General features: G+C 37.8%; 1 protein-coding gene across 1 annotated transcript in view; it reads right to left on the reverse strand.

The window, feature by feature from the left end:
* Nucleotides 1-566: 566 nt before the first annotated feature.
* The window catches only part of LOC145279993 (coiled-coil domain-containing protein 63-like), an 83,152-nt gene continuing 59,860 nt past the window's right edge, over nt 567-23,858 (reverse strand). The window contains exon 8 of the mRNA XM_080131603.1: nt 567-833. Within this exon, the coding sequence (XP_079987729.1) occupies nt 717-833 (117 nt within the window). The 3' untranslated portion in view covers nt 567-716. The remainder of the gene's footprint in view (nt 834-23,858) is intronic.

Here is a 23,858-nt window from a genome sequence, read left to right on the forward strand (position 1 = left end):
CCCTACTCTCCTGACCTTGCACTCTCTTACTTTCACCTCTTCCCAGCCATGAAGTGGTTTTTGAAAGGAAAGCATTTCCCAAATTATGCAGCCTTGACTTCTGAAGTCACGTCATGGTTGGAGGACCAATCTGGGATGTTCTACAAAAATGGTGCCCAGAGCTGCATCAAATGATGGGAGAAATGCATAACTCTGGGTGGTTCCTATGTAGAGAAAGACTAATAACTGTGTCAAGTTTCGTTGCTCTACTTCTATGGGAAGTGGATCAGGGGCATTACTTATTGCACGCCCCTCGTAATTCTTAAATCAAACTGCAACAGCCCTTCATAGGCGTTTAATTAAGTCCTCTTATGAGTGATTCTTTGGCTAGGTTTCATAATATTGTGGTTGAAAAATGATGTAAAAATAATTTTTTAAGCATTTAATGTGAAATGTCAAAAAAATAAACAAAAACAACAATTTAAGAGAAACTGGAATTAAATTTATTGAATTTCCTTACAAGATTTGTATTTGTTTCTTAATTATTGAGAATTTTTCCACTTTCTTAGTTCTAAAATTCTCCAACCCACGTTCCATAATTATTCTTCCAAATAAATAAATTGTTTTCTTGCTTTTTCTTTGTTTTAGATAAAATAAATTAAAAAAAAAAAAATGAATTCAATTTTGTTTAATGCATATTTCTTGTAGTATGAGGATCTGTGAAATTTAAATTTGTTTCACTCGATATTTGGGGGTATTACTGAGAGATATTGTCGGTTGATTTTTGCTGATCCTAATTTGCTGGGAAAAGATGAAGAGACTGTTTCAGGTTTTTGCTGCTGAGCTTGTGTTTGCTAAAAAAGAGAAAAAAATTGTTAATATTGAAAATACATATTTTAGATAAAATTGTGCAAAAATGCTGCAAATTTAATTGTAAACTATTGCAATAAAGCATCCGAGAGTGGCTCCCAAGCTTTACCCTCTTAAGATGGGGTTAGTTTAATGCTAATTGCTTAAGGCGTTCCTAATGGGGTTGCTCAGGCACATTTTGTAGTTCAAAGTGATATGTTGCGTCTTTCCTTCTATTATATAATGTGCATATGTGTGTCTTGCCCTAATGTGTGTGTGTGGGTGTGTTCTAATGGCCTCTATGTGATCGTCTCTTTCAAACTCGTCCATGTGCATCTTCCCCATTTCATTATATACGTCTTATATATACAGTTTATATACATTGATGCAGTCGCATTAAGAGTTCACAATACATTTTTTGTTATCTTTTATCTGTGGGGATGTGATTCTCCCGATCACTGGTTGATGATCTGTAAAGAGCATTCAAGGCAAACACACGACACCAATTTTCTGGCAAGGATCTCTTTATTTCGTCTATGAGTGATCCCAAAGAACCCCTCGCATTGCTGACTCAAGCTTTCTTGCATTTCTGTTGATGCATCTTTTCTCTGACCCTCCTGGTCTTAGAAACTAACTCAAGTCCGACTGTCTACCAAACTTTAACTCCAATCGATTGTCTACTTTTCCTAAGATCCTCATGTGTGTTTCTATTTATATCAGGGTATATGTGTGGGCATGGTAACCCACCCTTAATCGGCCTGCATCTAAAACGCACCAACCCACTTTTTAGCGGGTGTATGCTCTGTCAATGGAAGTCACTGAGTCTGATGTATCACCAGCAACCTCTCGACCTTTCTGCACCTACTCGACACAAGTAGGTTGGGTTCAAATCAATACTGCATTAACCGCGTTACTGACACCCAACAAAAGTTTTTTTATCCTTGGATTAGCAACAATTCAAATATGGCAATTAGCAATAGTTCAGATATGGCAATTATGATAAAGTGGATACTTTCAATTTTACCAATATTTTTAGATACGTCTTTGTATATCTATATGTTGGTTTGTTGGTTAGTTGGTCTGTCACGCTTCAGTTTAAAATGGCATTTTTATCACTGAATACACTGATTGAATGGACATATCTTAAGAATGGATGCATTTTTTTCCCATTTGTTTATACATTTTGGTTGCATCTTTGTATATCACTGAGAGGCTTGGTCTGTTCGCCAACCTTTTTATTAGCTTTTGTATAAATGTAAAGGTCGGTTTTTAATGTTGAGATTTCAGCTCCCCTATCTGTTACTACCAGATCATGCTGATTGAAGATACTGGCTTCCTGACCTAAAATGCACCAAAAATTGATGTTATTGTTTTGTTCCTTTCCCTTTGCAAAACTCAAGCATGTTCTGCAAAGTCAAAAAACAAAGGCAACAATATTCCTCTACAAAACAACCAAATCAAACAACATTAATAAACATTTGAAGATATAAACATTAAAATCTTTTCCCAAAGTTACTGGATTCGTCATTAAATAATCTGAAAATGGTTCATATGCCGTAAAAGAAAAGAGCCAAACTGTACCTAAGATACTAATTTATTTTTGAAATAATCTCTTTAACAAAGATTATTTAAAGTGATTAACATTAACTGTTGCAAAACAACCAAACCAAACCAAACATCATGAATAAATATTGTATATATAAAGAACTGCTGATGTACTGACAGTAACATTGCATAGGATCAGTGAATCTATCAATGATGGCTTTGTTTCTATGGCAATAGTTCTGGGTATGTATGTGGTAGGGTCTGGCACAAAGGCTTGCTTGTTATAGAACTTCTGGAAATATCTAATAAAACAACATATACTTTCTCTCCGATGGATAGAAGGTTACCTAGGATTGAATTGAACTTGGTGTTGATTTGGTACAACATGTAGCAGTATGAGAGCGATGTTAAGTTGGATGTCTAAAGACATGGTGAGGTATTTATGCATTCTACTTTAAACACTTGACAGAAGCTGTGTTTAAATTAATATAATCCAGAGCAACTTTTATTTATTTTGAAAAACAAAAACATAAAATAAAAAGCAAAAACAAACAAGAAATAATGTTTTGTTGGTTGGGTCTTGGTATATACACAATACACACTATCTTAAGTGGGCATAGTGTACCTCTCTCTTTTGTAGCTTTGAGGTAACCCTTTTTCATAGTAGCATAGATCTTAGCTTAGATAGGATATAGATAATGTTTGCCATTGAGAAATTCACTGATTCTATACAATATTACTGACAGCACGTCAGCAGTTTATCTTACAAGATGGAATCCATATTGTTTGTTATTAAGTATATTGCTTTTGCTGAGGTGATTAATATGAGGTGCCTTCAATAAGTTTCCAGACATTTTTGGTATAGGTACTTTATTGATAGTACGCACATGAAACTCTAATTCCCTTCAAAGTAATCTCCTCCTGCAATGTACTTGTATTGTTCCAACAACTTTAGGAAGACCCCATGGAAGTCCTCTTGTGTGAGTGTGTCAATGATCCTCATCTCTTCAATTGTCTTATAATGACAGCCTCTAAGGTTTTCCTTGAGCTTAAGGAATAACCAAAAGTCACAGGGAGCAAGGTCTGGACTATAGAGAGAGTGAGGAACTGTCTTGATGCCCATCTTGATAAAACAATCTGTGACAATGGATGGAGTTGTAGACTAGTGCATTGTTCTAGTGGAAATGCTACTGACCCGATTTGAAGAGTGCTGGCCTCTTTCAACAGAATCTCTTCCTGAACTCTTCTTAAACCTAAACATAGTATTCCTTGTTAACTGTCTATCCAGTGGGAACTCAGTGCATGTAGATCATGCCCGTGCTGTCAAAAAAAAAAAAAGAAAAAGAAAAAAGAATAAAAAAGGGTTTCTGAGTAGTCTTCTTGGGTATGGGAGAGCCAGCATGCTTCCACTGGGTACCCTGTCTCTTGGTGTCTGGATCATAGCAGTACATCCAGCTTTCATCGCAGGTCACCAGAGCATCAAGAACTGCAGGATCTGAATTAATCAGCTTAACCACTTCCCTGCTGTCACGACATCTTGCTTTTTGATCTTCTGAGCACCTCTGGGACAAACTTTGCGCAAATCTTCCATATCTTTAGTTTGTCGCAAATGATTGTGTGTACAGTTCCCACACTGACATCAAACTGTGTTCTTATTGCATTTATTATCCATAAAATTCTTTATTTGGCCAATCAACACTTGTGTTTTGACTTCCTTAATCCTCCCACACCTCTCATCATCTCCCATAGATTCTCTGCCTTCGTTAAATCTCTTATGCCACTCAAAAACTGATGCTTAATTCATGCAAGATGGTCTAAAAGCAGTCTGAAGAATTCCATACATTTTTGCAGCATTTTTTCCAAGTTTAAAATAGTTTTATTGCATATCGTTCTTCTTAAGTGTCCTCACGTCCAAGATTGCATTTTTGAAATTCACCAGCTGCGGCAGTCAGGCTTTAGTAGAGTGTATTCCAATTCTTACTGTAGCTGTTCATTTGAACCTGAAATCATAAAAATTGATCAGTCATTTTATAAGATGTATAGCAATAATATACTTAATTTTCAAGAGTCTGGAAACTTATTGAAGGCACCTTGTAACTTATTGATCTTTTGAAATGTGCCAAGGCACATGTTGGTAGTTAAAATGTTATGAATTTTAAAATAGATACAAACATTAATGTTGAATAAAAGAAAGAAACCTTGTTTAACAGATGCAATCTATTTTTCTTTTATGGAAATCGGTTCAGACAAGGCGTGAAGTCACTTGATGTAAGGAGATAACAAAGACAGGAGATGCTTATTAGCCTAAGTTTTGAAAAGAAGAAGGTGATAGGTAGGAGGAAAACAGTCAGCAGAAAGAGAATTCCGCAATCTTGCTGTTCTTTAAAAAAAAAATAGCTATTGGAATAGATGAGATATCAAAACAGCAAATTGATGAAAACCACTAAATTAATCAGTTAAACGGTCTGGAACAAAGGAATCAGGGAAGGGATAAGAAAATTCTGAATGCATGTCATAGTAGTAGAAAAGACTGAGACTAGCAACATTCGTGGTTAAAATTGTTTTTTCTGTCAGTAAATTGCTCGTTTTAAAAGTAGAGTTCTCATATTGCAAAATGAAGGTAACGCGAGTTAGAAGTTTATTTAAATCTCGTTTGTCAATCATTTTTTTCTCACAACTAAATTCTTCACCATTTTCTCCTTATAATTTCAGTTTTAAATGTTGAATAGCAATTGTTAATGTAGACATTGGTTACCTCCCTTGCTTCAGTTACATGGTTACCTCCCTTGCTTGTGGTGATATAAATAGGAGTCGGCCATCTTGATTTAGTCAGTTCGTTCGTACAGTTTAGACAGACTACAAGTGTCTCAACAAATGGTAGCAGAGATATCCCTCTGTGTGCGACAAAACGAAAAAAAAAAAAAAAAAAAAAAATTTTTTTTTTTTTTGTACAGCTTGTCTGTAGCAGAGCACTAGACAGATCGGATATCGGATATGGCAACTTCGAACAAACAACCTCCATTGTTGGAGGGGGAGGATGTTTACGAGAACTGGAAACAAGACGTTGAAATGTGGTCGTTGTTCACGGATCTTTCTGAGGAAAAAAAAGGGCCAGCAGTGTTTTTGACGCTACCACCGAATATTAGGGAATGTGTCCGTGAATTGCCAACAAGTGACATCGGCGGACGAGATGGCTTGAAGATCTTAATAAAGAAACTGGATGACATATATTTAAAGGATGAACACACGCGCGCTTACATGACTTTTAAGGAATTTTACACTTATAAAAGATCGTCAGGTACCAGTATAAATGACTTTTTTGTTCGTTATGAGTTTTTGTACCAAAGATTAAAAAAATTCTACATTATTCTACCGGAAGGAGTGCAAGCTTTTCTTGTTTTGAACGCGGTTAACATATCGGAAGAGAACGAAAAATTAGCGCGGACAACGTGTTCTGTTTTGACGTATCAAAACATGAAGGAATCGATAAAGAAAGTATTTGGTGACATTTATCGTGATGAAAATGTACCGGCAGTGAAATCAGAGCCCGAAATCGTCAACTATAATTATTCTAAACCGGGTAACAACAAAAGGCGTTTTCGTCGAGGACAATCTAATCCATGTGACCGAAGTGGAAACGTGTTGTTGTGTTACAAATGTCAGTCTCCGAACCATCTAATTAGAGAGTGTCCTAGAAATACGCCCAGGTTTACGGAAGCGACAGAACAAATACACATTACGTTGTTCATTCAAGAAAATATTTATTTGAACAGTACAAATGAAAAAATCTCAAATCTTGTAAAGGAAACATTTGGAATGGCAGTCTTGGATTCTGCTTGTACTCGCACACTGGCTGGCGAAGTGTGGCTTGATGTTTATTTAGATACTTTAAATGAAAGTGACCTGCAACTAGTGAAGTATACGAACTCAGACCGGAGTTTTTGTTTTGGTGATGGAGTGGCTGTCACAGCAATTAAAGTTGCTAAATTTCCGGTTACACTCGGAGGTATAAGAGTTTATATTGAAGCAGATATTGTGAAAAACGACTTGCCTCTTCTATTAAGTCACAAATCAATGAAGACAGCAGGAATAGTGCTAGATTTCCGGAAAGATATGTGCTGGATTTTTGATAAATGTATTGAACTAAAGACCACAACTTCAGGGCACTATTGTCTCCCCTTAACAAATAAGTTGTTGGATCATAGTGGTACTAAGAACATTGTATTACATGTTCAGAATTTTGGTCAGTGTTCTTTCACAGAAAAAAAAAAAGCAGAAAAACTTCATCGACAGTTTGCTCATGCCTCGAAGGAAAAACTTGTTTCCTTGGTTAAAAAAAGTGGCAAATTCAATGACAAGGAATTTATAAAGGCGATTGAGGAGGTTTGTGAAAACTGTCAAATTTGCCTTAGATTTAAAAAAACTCCACTGCGACCGGTTGTGGGATTGCCTCTTGGCAATAGATTTAATCACACAGTTTGCATGGATTTGAAAGAGTTCATCCACAATGAGGTGTGGATACTACATCTCATTGATGCCGCTACCAGGTATTCAGCGGCAACATTGATCAAAACAAAGAAGAAGGAGGAGATCATCAAAAACATCTTTATGATGTGGATTACCTATTTCGGATCTCCTGTTCGTTTTCTGAGTGATAATGGGGGTGAATTCAACAACGAACACTATAGACAGATGAATGAAAAACTCAACATAGAGACCTGTACTACTGCCGCAGAAAGTCCATTCAGCAACGGTACTGTAGAACGTCATAATTTGATAGTTGCTGAGGCAATGAAAAAAACAATTGACGATGAGAAGTGTGAACCTGAAATTGCCTTGGCATGGGCTATTTGTGCAAAAAATGCCCTCCTCAATTACTCTGGACACAGTCCAAATGAACTTGTATTCGGTTTCAATGTAAATACACCCTCAATTCTGACAGACCAGTTACCTGCTATGGAGTCCTCTACTACAAGTGACATGGTGAGAAAAAATTTAAATGCTCTCCATAGTGCAAGGAGAAACTTTTTGGAAGCTGAGTCCAGTGAGAGAATTAGGAGAGCTCCAGGTCTAATGTCAGAACTTATGCTGATGAAGATTATGCTACCGGAGACCAAATCTATTATCGGAGGCAGGGTTTTAAAGGATGGCGTGGTCCAGCAAAAGTGTTAGGCAGAGAAGGCCAGTTTGTCTTAATCAGACATGGCGGAGCATTTTATAGGATGCATCCGTGCCAATTGATGAAAGTGAATAAAAACAACGAAAAAAGAACAAAAAAAGCTGAAATGCTGGGAAACACTACAGAAGGGAAGAATGAATACCTTTCAGTTGAGGAGGAGGAGTTGCAGAATCAAGTGGTAGAAAGTGAAGATATAGACAGAGAAGAAGTTGTTGATAGTTCTACCAGTTTAAAAGATAAGACTGAAAAACCTGGCCGAAATAAGACCATAACTTATAAAATAAATGGAAGTGGGGAGTGGAAGAAAGGAAAGGTTATGTCAGTACAGCCTAAATCAACTGGCAAATATAGTCATTGGATCAATATAGAACCTGAGGATGAAAACGAGGATCAAGTTTGTATCAACTGGAATCATATTGATCATTGGAGAGAAGTGCCCCAATATACTGAACAGGAAAATGTAGTCCTGCTCACCGCTGAACAAGAGCAGTCGAAAGCTGTAATGGATGCCAAGCATAAAGAAATAAAAAACATGAACACCTATGAAGTATTTGAATGTGTGCCATACACAGGTCAAAAAACAATATCCACAAGATGGGTGATTACTGAAAAATTCAAGGATAATCAGAAAACAATGAAAGCTCGCCTTGTAGCACGAGGCTATGAAGAAAATAGTAATCTGAAAACGGACTCCCCAACATGTAGCCGTGAAGCTATGCGAATGGTCATGCTAACCGCATCAATAAAGAATTGGATGCTGCAGACCATAGATTTTACCTCAGCCTTTTTGCAAGGTGGTATTTTAGAGAGAGATGTGTACCTGAGGCCACCATCTGATGTTTGTCCTAAATCTCAAGTGTGGAAATTAAAAAGATGCATCTATGGATTGAATGATGCTCCACGGGCATGGTACAAGAGAGTTACTCAGGCTTTGATTGAATTAAAAGGAGTAGCAAGTGCTTATGATAATGCATTGTTTTTGTGGCATGATATTAAAGGAAATTTGACTGGAATTCTTGCTATGCACGTGGATGATTTTGTTTTCTGTGGAAACACAGAGTTTGAAAGGGATGTGATTGCAACATTGAAAGAAAAATTTAAGGTGGGATCTCATGAAAGTGGAACATTCAAATATGTTGGACTGAATGTTAATCAACAGGAAAATGGGATCACTGTAGAACAAGATCTATATGTATCTTCCATATCTCCAATAGAAATAAGCAAAGGGAGGATACTGAGGAAAAATGATGAACTGAATGAAGAAGAAAAGCATGAGTTGAAGAGACTTGCAGGTCAGATGATGTGGGTTTCAACTCAAACACGCCCTGATATAGCTTTTGATGTGTGTAAAATGAGCAACACTGGAAAGCATCCCAAAGTAAAAGCCTTATTTGAGGCGAATAAAGCCTTATCAAAATTGAAATCCAAGAAGGGTTCTATAACATTTCCAAAATTGGGAAAGCTCTCAGATTTACACATTTTGTGTTATACTGATGCCTCTTATGCCAGTCTGGAAGATGGATCTTCACAGGGTGGTTTTGTTGTCTTTATTGGAGGAAGTACTGACAAAATGGCCCCCATGTGTTGGGCGTCAAAGAAATTGGACAGAGTGACAAAAAGCCCATTGGCCTCAGAGACTCTTGCTCTGAATGAGGGAGCTGATGCTGGTGTTTTGACTGCGGTTATGATACAAGAGGTATTTCAGTTATCTAAATTGCCAGACGTTCTCCGCAAGACAGATAATGCATCACTTGTGGAGACATTGAATTCCAACAATCTGGTAAGCGATCGACGATTGAGAATAGATGTAGCAAGGCTGAAGGAAATGAAGAGTAGAGGAGAGATACAGATAGAATGGATCAGGGGTTGTGATCAGGTGTCTGATTGTTTGACCAAGGCAGGAGCTTCGTCTGAGCTTCTAAGGGACTTGTTAAATCAGAAATAAATTATTCACTTGAGGACAGCAGCAATGTTAATGTAGACATTGGTTACCTCCCTTGCTTCAGTTACATGGTTACCTCCCTTGCTTGTGGTGATATAAATAGGAGTCGGCCATCTTGATTTAGTCAGTTCGTTCGTACAGTTTAGACAGACTACAAGTGTCTCAACAGCAATGTTTTCACTCTCACTGTCTGCCCGCATGTACATTTGTTTCTGACTAAAATCGTCTCTTTCAAACAGGTGGGTCTATGAAGACTAAATCATGAAGTAATTCCTGCAAACATTAAAAAAGAAATAGTTCTAACTGCTACCCTCTTTCCTTCTGTAACATTGCACAGGTAACCATCACATTATAATCTCAGTTTATATCGCAAATGGAACCAAGAATAGGAAGGAACTTCAATTTGCTTTTTCTTTGTAACAACGACATTTATTTCCTCATTATTATGGCCGTGACGTCACTCATGTAATTCACACCTCTAACGAGATCTTAAACATTATCTTGATTTGTGTTCAACATCTCTCCTGTGATCATTCTCTTTCTCTTTTTTTTTTTTTTTTTTACCGGTGATGTTATTTCACATGCATTTACATATGCGCATCCATTGGAATTCCTTTTTTTCTTCACTCCTCCAAACAAGGAAGTTTTTACAGAAGCCTAAACACAAAATATTTTTAACCAATGGAAATCTTCCCAAATTTCCAAAAGTAAAACGTATATGTGAAAACAGTAAGCTGACGTGAAGCAAAGAAAACAGGCAAAAGCTAGAAGGAGGAGATGATGTCAGTCAACTGCACCTGAAAACACCCAATCATGTCGGGGTCACCAATCTGAGGTTTGCTGTTATTCAGCAAATCAAGGTTATAGGCTAAAAAGAGGAAAATATAATCTACCTAGAGAAATGCTAATATGGGCTATGTCAAGCAAGTAGATATATTATTTAAACAAAGGGCTACAATATTGGCTGAAACGTTGTGCAAATAACACTCAAGGTGAGAACACTAGTCCGAAGAATAAAAACAATTCAAATAATTAATCATCATCTCAAAAATTCAAGACTGGATAATTTTCTTTTTTCTACAATAGTTATTTATTTTGGTATCCCTTTTTGGGTCATTTTTCTACCATAAGAATGGCTCTAAACTCAAGAAAAACAAAAATAACGTTAAGTTGACGTAATTTTGGAGATAGACACCCAAGTGTTCAATATTTCCTCCTTCTATGCAAGAGACGACGCAGAACGTATTCCGTGCACGTAGTGGCATTAATTTGAATAACTCTGTAGATTACGTTTTTAAATAGCGAAACATTTATTTCAAAATCGTGACAAATGATGTCCTAATTTCATCAAAGATAATAAAACTGATAAAATCTATGACTAGTGATATTTTCCCATAGCTGTGTGTGTGTGTGTGTGTCTAATTCATAAGCAAGGATCACATCTATAATAAGATATGACGCTTGATCTTTTCAACAAATATAAGAGAGATAATCACATTGAGTCGCTCCCCTTGAATTTTGAAACGGTAACTTGGAAATTCAAATTGAAAATCTAAAATGATCATATTTCTATTTCATCAAAAATAATGTGCCCGACTTTAATCATATTCCTAGGCATCTGGCTGAAATCACTATGTGTAGTGAGTGAATCGTCAAGTGATTCCAACAAATGCTAAAAAGTAAATCCTTTTTATTTTCGTTATGTTGAAATTAGCTCTCTTTAACAAGTGGATTTTCACCCAAATCGTGTGAACTCGAAATATTTTCCAATCAATAAAAATTGTTTCAAACCCCAAAAAGTAGCATGTCTATGTGAAAATCGCCAGTACGAACTTAGAAACTCCTATATGAACGAGTCAACAAAATCAGTTTTCTTCAGACTTCACCAGCCGCACCTGCACAGATAGGACTGCAGAACGTCTGCTTAATAGCCTCTCCCCCTTTGAGCCTGGCACAGAGACGGAAAGGGCTCAATAACTCACATACCAGCATTCTTAGTTTCACATACACATGCTTACACAGCAACAAGAGTAATATGCATACATGTTCCCTATACATCTTTCATTTTATTCCTTCACTAAAACATTAATTTCATAACTTTGGCGATATACAAAGACGTTCCAAAATGTCCTCTACCAAAGCCAGGGACCACACCACAGCTGTAGTATGTCTTCTGATACTACACTTAATCTGACTTGCCCTTGATCAAAGATGGAGGAATCCTTCAAACTAGAGCAAGTTTAATTTTTGTTCCAATCCAGAATGCCCCTTATTGGAAAGCTGAATTTTCCCCCCAATTAAAAACCGACATTGTGCCTAATTTTGTCCTTTTGGGGAGACAAGTAAATAGCATAGTGGTGGCATAGTCCCTCGCCTTTGTATGGCTATTATGAACGACAATAGCGCATTTGGGTATTACCAAGAACTATGCCAATAATTACTATAAAAAAACAGAAAAAATACGACAAAATCTATCTTTTGAACATTTTCATCTCAAACCATCAGTTGACTGTGAATAACAGTTCAGTGTATATGGTAAATTACAAATTTCCCACTCAAGAATTGGCTATTAACCGATGCTTCCAATTCATTAAACTATTTTGAAATTGTCAGTCATCTCCATGACTAGTTGGAATATTGTTATGTCTTGAGTTTGCATGAAATAAACATTATTTACAAGACTTGTTGGATGCATTCTAAGAACCCAGTGATCATTTTATTTTTAGGCCTCTATGTCTATACATTATTCAAATATTTTAATTGCAAAATGAAATTAAAAAAATATTAAACATTTTTATTTATGGAAGTGGGCAAACAAACAAAAAAAAAATACATCCAATAGTTAATTTTTACCCTCACTTTTGCTTACAATAATTGGAAAAGGTATGAATAACCTTACCATCCCAATTGTATCTAGAATGATAGCTTGTGTTCAATAAATAGTTTACGATGAGTCTTTTTGTTGAAATTATTATCATCACTTCCAATGAAGGTCACTTTGACGTATAAAAACGTTACCAACACAAAGATAAAGAAAAACAACAACAAACGAAAAAGATTGAGAAGAGAAAAGACTTGGTGGATAGAAACAAACAATTTTATTAGGAAAAGAAAAAAAAAAAGAAACTTAGAGCCCAAATAAAATTCACAAGCTGTCTAAGCTGCTAAGATTTTGCTCTCAGCTACAAAGAAAGTCTTTTGTGTGGTAACAAGTATGAAAGAAAGAAAGAAAGAAAGAAAGACTGGTTGAGAAGGCTTTTTTTTTTTACTCACTGCTGTGATATGAGATTTCAACCAACGTAGGGTTTTTTTTAGAAAGGTTGAAATACTTTAGCAAAAGTCGAAAAGAGTTTGCTCATTTTGTTTGCAATTTAAGCTTACATTTTGTAATATCGTCTATTTAAAAAAAAAGTCCTATCAAGTAGATTAGTTTAAACATCTGCAAACAAAGATAACTTATGTGAAATAATGTTCAGAGAGTGTCCTTTTATAGCGAGGAATGAGATGTATCCATTTTCTTTAGGCCCTAGAAGAAAATATAGTGATTGATAGACAATTCAATCTTTCCTAGTGAGAATATTTCTCACATTTGTCTTCCCTCCTGCAAACTGGTATTTTTTTGGCATATTTAACTGCCAAGTCCTTGACAGATTTTTTTGGATTTACTTGAAGTAAATTTCTCTCAGTGTGATACAAGTTTGTCAGGTGATTTAGACGCAATCACTTCAACATTATAAACTTCACCAGGTAACTTAGATGAGTTCACTTCAACATTTTAACGTCCCGTTTAAACGGAGAAATTAGTCACATGACCAACAACATCAGCAGCAGTGAAGCAAACTGAAGAAAAAGAAACAAGAAGAAAAAAAGAAATATATCCCCCCTCAAATTTCTACACTTTCCCATTGTTGAATTGTACTTCGACGTTAAAGAATTCCAAAAGTCTTGATATGACGTGAAAGAGAAAAACAGAATCTTCATTTAAAATAATAAGAAAATAATGGCCGTTTGTTAAAAGTTTCGAAAAATAATATAAAATATTTTCTATTTTTTCGCAGTTAAAATTATGAGATTGATTCTTTTGTTAAATATATAAAATGTCTGACGAAACAGATATTATTAATTTTTAATTATATATTTAAAATTCACTCATTTTAAAACACATGTAAATTCATTGTAATCAAATAATTAATGATCTTAATTTTTATGAGAATTTTTTTGTTAATAGGCAAAAACAGTCATAACTAAAATTAAAATAACGGAACATTTTTCTGATCTCAAACAGAAATAGTTGGGAACAACATTTTCATTCTTGATTCTAGACACGTGCTAATCTATTTAAAACTAGTGTATATATGTCATTTATCCGGGCAACGCCAATCAAGAATATACCAATTTTGTCGGTTTTTGTTTTGTAGATTTTGATTTTTAGTTAAAAATACAAACCAGACACATACCACTGTTTTATATAAAACAGGCTCCTTCAGTCTTTGACAGACTATGGATACCCACATAGGGGTGCCTGCGCATGAAATTATTTTTTGTGGCAGAAGATGTGCAGTCTCCAACCACACCTCTCCTGCGTCAATATTGTTAAATACCAGTGGCAAGTGAAGTGTATGTAAAGGATGACTGGAAACAAATGCCGAGATAAGCGGAGAGCACACACAGTGCCTAGAATTCCCAAATGGTCACCCATCTGGTACTAACCAGGTTCAACTTTGCTTAACTTCGATGATTTGATGAGAACCGGTGTGTCAACGCGATTGTGCCATACATCTGTGTGTGTGTGTGTGTGTATTGTCCCATTGACTACCATACACTCATTAACTCTTATCCTTGAGTGGCCTTCGGGCCTTGATAAGTGGTGACTCCTTCACCCAAACACACACACACACACACACACACACACACACACACATACACACACACACATATATATATATATATATGATTGCAGCAGACTCTTGCGGTACTAGGCGTATGTCAACAAGGTGACAAATCGCATCGATCCCGAGCAGCCTCTTTTTGGCAAACACCAAGCTGGAAACCAGTGAGTGTTCTACCACGTAGAGAGGGTCGGGAGGGTCTCGCTCATATTTTTTTATATTTTTTGAACTTATTTCCCCCCATCCCAAGCCAATGAAAAAAGGTTAAACAAATGATTTTTTATAGAATTTTATGTTTACCAATTTATTTTATTGTTTAATGCTTAAAAAAAAAGGAAACACACACACACACACACACACACACACACGATATTTAAAAAAAAATTTTTTTTATTACATTTTCACCCCAAACAAGGCACATTGCCACTTTGGCGTAGGGGGCTACTATCAGGGGCAGCAACTACTGGGGCACTATGTTGGGATTTGGGCAGCAAGATGTCGGTTCATATTGCATTTGAACTTCTGCATGTTAGTACAGGAAGCAGGAACCTGGAATGGAATTCCAGAGTCTAGCGGTTCTGGGGAAGAAACTACTGGAATAGAAAGATCTTTCATATCTAGGGATCTCTACTGTGTTGGGGTGGGATTTAGCTGCCTCGGGAATCTGATATAGGATGAACCCCGGTGTGATTGAGGTATTGTGGTGAATGAGAACTTTAGCTAGGATCAAGCATAGACTAGCAAAGGTACAGTGACGAGAATGACCATAGATACCCTCTCCCTCTTTTTGAATGGCCTTGTGCCCAATTATTTGTTTATTATTGTTTTGTTGTAAACTTTTCAGAGTAAATAAAAATATATAACTAAATCAGAGCAAGAAAAAAAATCAACTTTATAGGTATATAGAGAAGAGAAGGGAAGAGAAGGGAAGAGAAGAGAAGAAAGAAGTCCCCAAAATACCAACACCTTTTCTACATTATTTCACACACTAGTTGAACGCAACAAGAACCAAAAGGAGTTAGTAAAACACGATAGGTTGTCTCAGCGGGCGTGTATTATATGAATGTAAGTGAGTCCAGGTCTGAAGGTCTCGATCTTGGGTTTATTCCCACCTCTCATCAGCTGTGACTATAGGCGAGTGTAGAAAATGTCATGTCTTTTTAAAAAAATTTTTTATTACAATTTCACCCCAAACAAGGCACATTGCCACTTTGATGTAGGGAGCTACTATCAGGGACATAAGCTACAGGAGTACTATGTGGGGAGTTGGGCAGTAAGATGTCTGTTCACGTTACACTTGAACTTCTGCATGTCAGTACAGTTAGGGAAGCAGGAACTCGGAAGGAAATTCCAAAGTCCAACGGTTCTAGGGAAGAAAATACTGGAGTAGAAGGCTCTCTTACATCTAGGGATCTCTACTGTGTAGGGGTGGGATTTTGCTAATTGTCGGGTTTGTTGGGGGTATTTACGTCGAGGGGGGGTACAAGTGCTTGCAGTTCGCCAGAGCATTCACCATTAAAATACTTGTAGAACAGGCAGAGGGATGCTACATTTTGTCAATGGAACAAAGGCTGAAGCTTAGATGACAGTTCAGGACCTATTAGGTTGGCGACTCTCTTTTGAACCGTGAGAGACTAGTAGCAGATGCACCAGCCCAAATATGACAACAATACTCCATACATGGGCGAATGGTGGCCTTATAGAGGTACAGGATACTTTCGGGCATTAGTAGCTTTCTAGCACGGTAGAGAGAACCTGGCAATACTCTCAATGTAATTGTTCCAACTCATGTTTCCTGTGAACATTAGGCCGAGGAGTTTAAAAGATGTACTTTCAGATAAAGATTCTTTGGCCATTGCTATTGGTGGGAGAAAAGATTTCTTGTAGTTATTGAAGGAAACAAGTTTAGTCTTGGCAGCATTGGATGTGACCATCCATTTTTGTCCCCATTCCACTACAGATTGGAGGTCGTCCTCTTGTGTTTCTGCCATTTCTCTAGATATATGTTCATTTGTTTTCCTGTCGTGTCGGTTATAGAATGCAGTGTCATCAGCATATATACCCATCTCACAGACAATTTTGTCAGGGAGATCATTTATGAATATCAGGAATAATAGAGGTCCAAGGATAGACCCCTGAACACTCCCGCATTTATATCATATTGTTTAGGTATACGACCATCGATGACAACCTGGATTCTTCTCTTATCTAAGAAGGATTTAATTATGTTAAGTATTCTTCCAGTGATACCATATGATCTGATTTTCCTGAGAAGACCATCATGCCATACTCTGTCAAAAGCCTTAGATATATCTAGAGCTACCGCTCTACCCTCCCCTGCTTTGTCAAGTGAATGGTATATATGCTCAGAGATTACAGTTAGGATGTCTATCGTTGTTGGTCGGTCAGAAGTTTAGCATCTGTAAGGTGATGGACTAGAGCTTGGTTAATTATGGACTCAAATATTTTGGCGAAAAGTGGGAGGAGGCTAATGGGGCGGTAATTTACTGGGTCAGTACTTTCGCCAGAATTCTTGAAAACTGGTACCACAGAAACAGTTTTCCAGCAGGCAGGAAAGCAAGATTCATTAAGGTATTTGTTGTAAAGTTTGGAGAGAACCGGAGCTACTTCGGCGGAGTACTTTTTTAATAGCACTGATGAGATCAGGTCCACATGCTTTTGAAGTATCAAGATTTTTTATGATGGCATGCACCTGTGAAGTGGTGATTTCCAGATTGTCTAGTGTGGCGTCTGTCCACAAAGGAAAGTCAGGGAGAGGGTGGTTAGCAGAGTCCAGTGTGGAGTTGGAGGCAAACCAACTGGCAAGCATATTAGCCTTCTCGGTTGCTGAGCAAACAACCCCATGATTGTTGGATAGTGGGGGAATTATTGATTGCTTACTACACGGGTTCCTAATTTTTGTGCTTAGATGCATTTTTTGGTGGTTTCAGTATATTCTCTCTTAGCTGTCGCTATTTCTTTCTTACAGTTATTTCTGGCTTCTATATACTTCTGTCTGTTTGAACTGGACTTATGCCGGTTAAATCTGTGGTACGCATGCTGCCTTTGCGCAATGGCAGCTGCACAAGTAGAAGTAAACCATTTGGGAGAGTGGGGCTTGCTATAAAACTTCTGTGTGGGAACATGTGCTTCAATTGCTGTTTTGAACCACACAGTGATCTCATGTGCGCACTGTTAAGCAGGAAGTGAAAAGATATTTCGCCATGAGGTGTCTCTGATGAGATCCCTGATGGCTTCTCAGTCAGCCTTTTTATAATATCTCGTTGTTTTGAGCAATGGCTCTTCCATTTTGGCTCTAGAGTTTAGTGCAATTTCAACTATTATCAATACATGATCAGCATTTCCAAGTGGGCTGTGGGCATTCGTAATGAAATCATCGGGAACTGTGGTCAGAAACAGATCTAACAGTGATGCGTATTGTTCTTGCTGGTCAGGGAAATGGGTTGGAAACGTAACCGTCTGTGATAGGGAATGAGATATAGAGAAGCTATATGTTGTGGTACCAGCTGCGTCTGTGTAAGTAGAAAATCCAAGCCAGTTGTTGTGATAGACATTGAAGTCACCAAATACATGAACTTGTGCGCTAGTGTCGAGGGAAAGTGCTATATCTATGCTTTCAGAGACTTTGTTTATTAGGGTACAGTCCTGGGTCAGGGGAGAGCGGTAGAGAAAATAAAAGTAACTAATGTTATGTTGCATGTTAAGTCTAAAGCACATAAAGGCTTAACTGTCAGATTCTAGTTTTGTTTCTCTAGTCAAGGGTAGGGTGTTTCGAATATAGACTCCAAGCCCGTGCATATGTCTGTCAGAGTCCTTACGGCAGAGTGGGAGATATTCAGGCATGTTAAAGTAGTTATAGGGAATGGAGGAGTGTAAGTTAATCTCACTTAGTGCTAAGATATCCGGGGTGTTTGTTAGGAGAAATGCTTCAACATCAGCTAAATTAGTTCTAAGCCCACGGATGTTCGTAAATGCAAGTCCTGGTTTAAGCATAATTTTAAATTGTACTGTCATTATTTTTTTTTTTTAGAGTTCCAGTTTAGGTAATGGTGCTGAACAAGTGGTTATGCAGAATACTAGACATGCAATACAAGTAGACGATCAGCTGACCCTCCATCTACTAGGATTGTGGCCACAGGAAAGCCCACCAGGGATGAGTGCAGGGTCCCTTTCCATGCACGACATGGCACTGCAAACATCCCAATATTATTCAACTGTTGATGGAGCAGCCACTCTGTGCTACCAAAGAGTTGGGGGCCCCTGTACTACCAGTCGGAAACAGCAGCCAGGAACTGTCAATCCGGTACCCTCAACCCATCAGACGATGGTCAACCCAATCTACCTGTACTAGCATTATAGCATTCATGCACTCCCAAGCGCCCAGTTTAGAGGGATGGGATGTGTCAGGAGTGATGAAAACGGCGTTCATTGCCCTAGTCAGGAAACAAGATCGACCACTGAGTATTTCTGTGGAATCCCTGTGATTCAACCCCTACACTTGGCTAATAGGCAGAGAAGGAGTATGAAAGCCAGGCGATAGGCAGTGCCTATCAACTCCTTAAGCAGTTTAGGTTTGCAGACCGGTAATTTGTTTGAGTCACCAGCTCTAGGAAGGTTGTCATCCAAGACTGGAGAGGCCTCCCTCCCTTTAGGTTTAACTTCAGAATTTTCCTTCTCCTAGACAGATGACCTGGGAAGATCTACGGGTCCATCAGTACTGAAAGGGTTTGCCCCGCGCCTGGATCCTAATCCAGGTATTTCTGCGACCCCGTGTGGGTAGTTAATGTTACTGTAAATGTTATATATCTACTGAAAAATTACACTCCTCAAAGTGATTAAGGGACATTGCTATTTCATTGTTACTGGAGGAGGATGTGAGTAAAAGTTCATGCAGTGAAAGCAGCTATATTTGCAACATTAAATTTAATTTAGACATTTTTTCCCCCTTATTTTTATGTTGGCTTAGGAATAGGATAACGTGTTACAGAATGGCTTGATATTAGGAATTAACTAAAAATGTGATTGCCCAAGCTCTGGGTGTTTTAGATGGCAGGAGGGTTAAGACGTATCTTCAATGTAGATACAAGTAACGTCATTTTTTATATGGAGTACAATACAGTACAAGTATAATTGGAAGTAAAATTATAAGCTATGGCGTATTCAGTGTGTATAATAAAGTAAATAGATATATGGGAAAATTTCCAGTAAATGCGGATATATGGAGGTTTTAGGTATTAAGTATGTTTCCTCTTCTAATGAAGATATCTTCAGCTTTCGTTTAAAAATCATGAAGTTGTATTTTTCATTACAGCGTACCGGTTCAGTTTTTGTGTTTATCATTGCAAAACTGAAGAATAGACAGCTATTGCTATGTAATGTAGATAGCTGTAAATCTAAGTACAGACTATCGCTAGTGAGTATCTATCTGGGTAAGAATAAACTACTGCATGCCTTGGCGGTAGCAATGTATAGATGTTTAGTGATAATGACTTCCAATCGGTCAGCATGCGAAGGTAAAGGGCTGAAAGCTAAGAAACCCCCTCTATCTATCCATGTCTATCTATATTGGCTTTTCAACATGAGCTGTTTGTATTTTAGTGACCAAATCAGGCCGAACGGAAATTAGAAAAGCTGAATATGCACAGAAGCGTTTGAATTGCCCATGTATTTCTACGCAAGTTTTAACATACTTGTTTTAGATTACCAAACTATAAAGCTAATCACTGCGAAAGGGATTGTCTGTAAATATAAAAGGAAGTAGATATCAATCAAGTAATTGGTACGTTATCATTTATGGTGACCTAAAAAAGCATCTATTTTATTATAGAACTTTGAAGTGGTTGCCTAGTTTGCTGTTTGCTTTCTTTATTCCTCGTCTGGGGGCTAGAAATAAGCACTTGTTTTACTCGCTAACTCGACGGGATGAAATTATATATACATACATGATGATTGCTACGTCTTGTCAGACGAGTGCCACTCCCTCAGGCACTGAAAGTCCATGAGCCGAAAATGACTTTAGTCCTGCCGGCAAAAATTCACACGCTCAAACAGACATGACACTGAAGACGGTCACTAGTATACATACATATATATACATGCACGCATACATACATATATACATATACATACACATACACACATACATATAACACACATATATACATACCTACACAATACATAATGAACATACATATATATACATAAACATACACAAGACGGTCAATGGCATATATATATATATATATATATATATATATATAAATGCAAATATACATATATACACATACACACATACATATCTGTAAACGTACACACATATATACATATATACATACACAATGCATAATACACATACATACATATACATACACACAAGCATATACAAATACATACACACATATACTTACATATACACATATGTACACATATGCACATATGTATATACATACACTTACCTACATATACATACATGAATATGCACTCATGCACAAACATGCACATACATACATACATACATACATACATACACATATACATGCATACATATACATACATACACACATGCATAGATGCACATACACACATGTATATATACACATACATACAAACAATATATATACATATATACATACACACATACATATCTACATACATATACACATATGCATACATATACACATAGATATACACACATATACATACACCTGTACATGAACATACATACACCTATACATACATATATACATATAATGATGGCAGATCAATTATTACATGCTTCCAGCATTTCAGGCCTACACGCGTCACAACTTTTCCATGGCTGAGGGAGTATCTATACACAGATGATGTTACAGAGTTTTAGCTTTATAGGACAGCTAAATCTCTGTCTCGGTTAAAAATGTTGACATCTAGCAACAAGCAAGAGCAAGATAACCAGCAACAAGTCAAACTGCAGACCAGCTTAATTATTGGTCTCCCACTTTATGTTTTTGTTTTTTAATCTAAGATTTGCTTCTCCTAGAGGGGTTGCCTTCACCACGGCTTATGGGAGCCCTCTCCACCCCACATACACATGACAATAAACACATGCATACATACAGATTACGCCAACATACGTATGCATGTGCACACGCATGCAACCATAATCACGTAGAGGCACACAAATACACACATACATACATATGTCTATACATATGTACACACACATTACATGTAAAATACACATGAAGGAACATTCCAAAAGACATACATAGTAAGTGATCAGCAGCTGAACCGTTTTTGTCCCTTTTCCTTCCTGATCTTTTTCCTCCTTCCTTTTTTTTTTTATTTTTATTTTTTTAAATTAAAAAGTTTGTTTTAGACTCACGCTTATGCAGTGCATGATAATGATGATGATGTTGACAAATTCACACATAATTTTCCAAATAACTCAACGTACGAATCGACGAAAAACAATAGTCCAATTGATATGATTTACAGACGCTTGAATTTTTTTTTGAATAAAAAGTTTGTTTTAGACTCACACATATGCAGTACATGCTGATGATGATGATGATGATGATCATCATCATCATCATGTTGACAAATTCACACATAATTTTCTAAATAACTCAACGTACGAATCGACAAAAATCAACATACATACATACATACATACATACATACATACATACATCTTATAATTTATTCCTTTAATTTATTTCATATTTACAATTCTTAACAGTGTCTGTTTCATAGTGCAAAATAAATCACTTAATTATTATATCAACTAGTGAATCTATTTTGCCCTGTCAAGAATAGTAAATGTCAATCGAATTAAAGGAATAAATTATAAGATGGTCAACATCATGAAATTTGGAATATAGACTTTTGTCATTCATTCACTATATTGTTCTGTAATTACATTAAACTTCTTAAATAAGGATTGGTATATATTAGGAATGTGTTGTTCATTTGAGGGATGTTGAAAATATGTGGCCATATTTGGGTGATGTGGAGAATGTGTGGCCCCATTTGGGTGATGTGGAGAATGTGTGGCCCCATTTGGGGGATGTGGAGAATGTGTGGCCCCATTTGGGGGATGTGGAGAATGTGTGGCCCCATTTGGGGGATGTGGAGAATGTGTGGCCCCATTTGGGTGATGCGGAGAATATATGGCCTCATTTGGGTGATGTAGAGAATGTGTGGCCTCATTTGAGGGATGTGGAGAATGTGTAGCCGCATTTGGGGGATGTGGAGAATGTGTGGCCCCATTTGGGGGATGTGGAGAATGTGTGGCCCCATTTGGGGGATGTGGAAAATGTGTGGCCCCATTTGGGTGAGGTGGAGAATGTGTGGCCCCATTTGGGTGATGTGGAGAATGTGTGGCCCCATTTTGGGGATGTGGAGAATGTGTGGCCCCATTTGGGTGATGTGGAGAATGTGTGGCCTCATTTGAGGGATGTGGAGAATGTGTGGCCTCATTTGGGTGATGCGGAGAATATGTGGCCTCATTTGAGGGATGTGGAGAATGTGTGGCCCCATTTGGGTGATGCGGAGAATATGTGGTCTCATTTGGGTGATGTAGAGAATGTGTGGCCTCATTTGAGGGATGTGGAGAATGTGTGGCCCCATTTGGGGGATGTGGAGAATGTGTGGCCCAATTTGGGGGATGTGGAGAATGTGTGGCCCCATTTGGGTGATGTGGAGAATGTGTGGCCCAATTTGGGGGATGTGGAGAATGTGTGGCCTACTTTGGGGGATGTGGAGAATGTGTAGCCTCATTTGGGGGATGTGGAGAATGTGTGGCCTCATTTGGGTGATGTGGAGAATGTGTGGCCTCATTTGAGGGATGTGGAGAATGTGTGGCCCCATTTGGGTGATGCGGAGAATATGTGTCCTCATTTGGGTGATGTAGAGAATGTGTGGCCTCATTTGAGGGATGTGGAGAATGTGTGGCCCCATTTGGGGGATGTGGAGAATGTGTGGCCTACTTTGGGGGATGTGGAGAATGTGTAGCCTCATTTGGGGGATGTGGAGAATGTGTGGCCTACTTTGGGGGATGTGGAGAATGTGTAGCCTCATTTGGGGGATGTGGAGAATGTGTGGCCCCATTTGGGGGATGTGGAGAATGTGTGGCCCCATTTGGGTGATGTGGAGAATGTGTGGCCCCATTTGCGGGATGTGGAGAATGTGTGGCCCCATTTGGGGGATGTGGAGAATGTGTGGCCCAATGTGGGGGATGTGGAGAATGTGTGGCTCCATTTGGGTGATGTGGAGAATGTGTGGCCCCATTTGGTGGATGTAGAGAATGTGTGGCCTACTTTGGGGGATGTGGAGAATGTGTAGCCTCATTTGGGGGATGTGGAGAACGTGTGGCCCTATTTGGGGGATGTGGAGAATGTGTGGCCCCATTTGGGTGATGTAGAGAATGTGTGGCCCATTTGGGGGATGTGGAGAATGTGTGGCCCCATTTGGG

This window comes from Euprymna scolopes, chromosome 1 (assembly GCF_053919585.1).
Source record: "Euprymna scolopes isolate OS-2025 chromosome 1, ASM5391958v1, whole genome shotgun sequence".
Classification (NCBI taxonomy): domain Eukaryota; kingdom Metazoa; phylum Mollusca; class Cephalopoda; order Sepiida; family Sepiolidae; genus Euprymna; species Euprymna scolopes.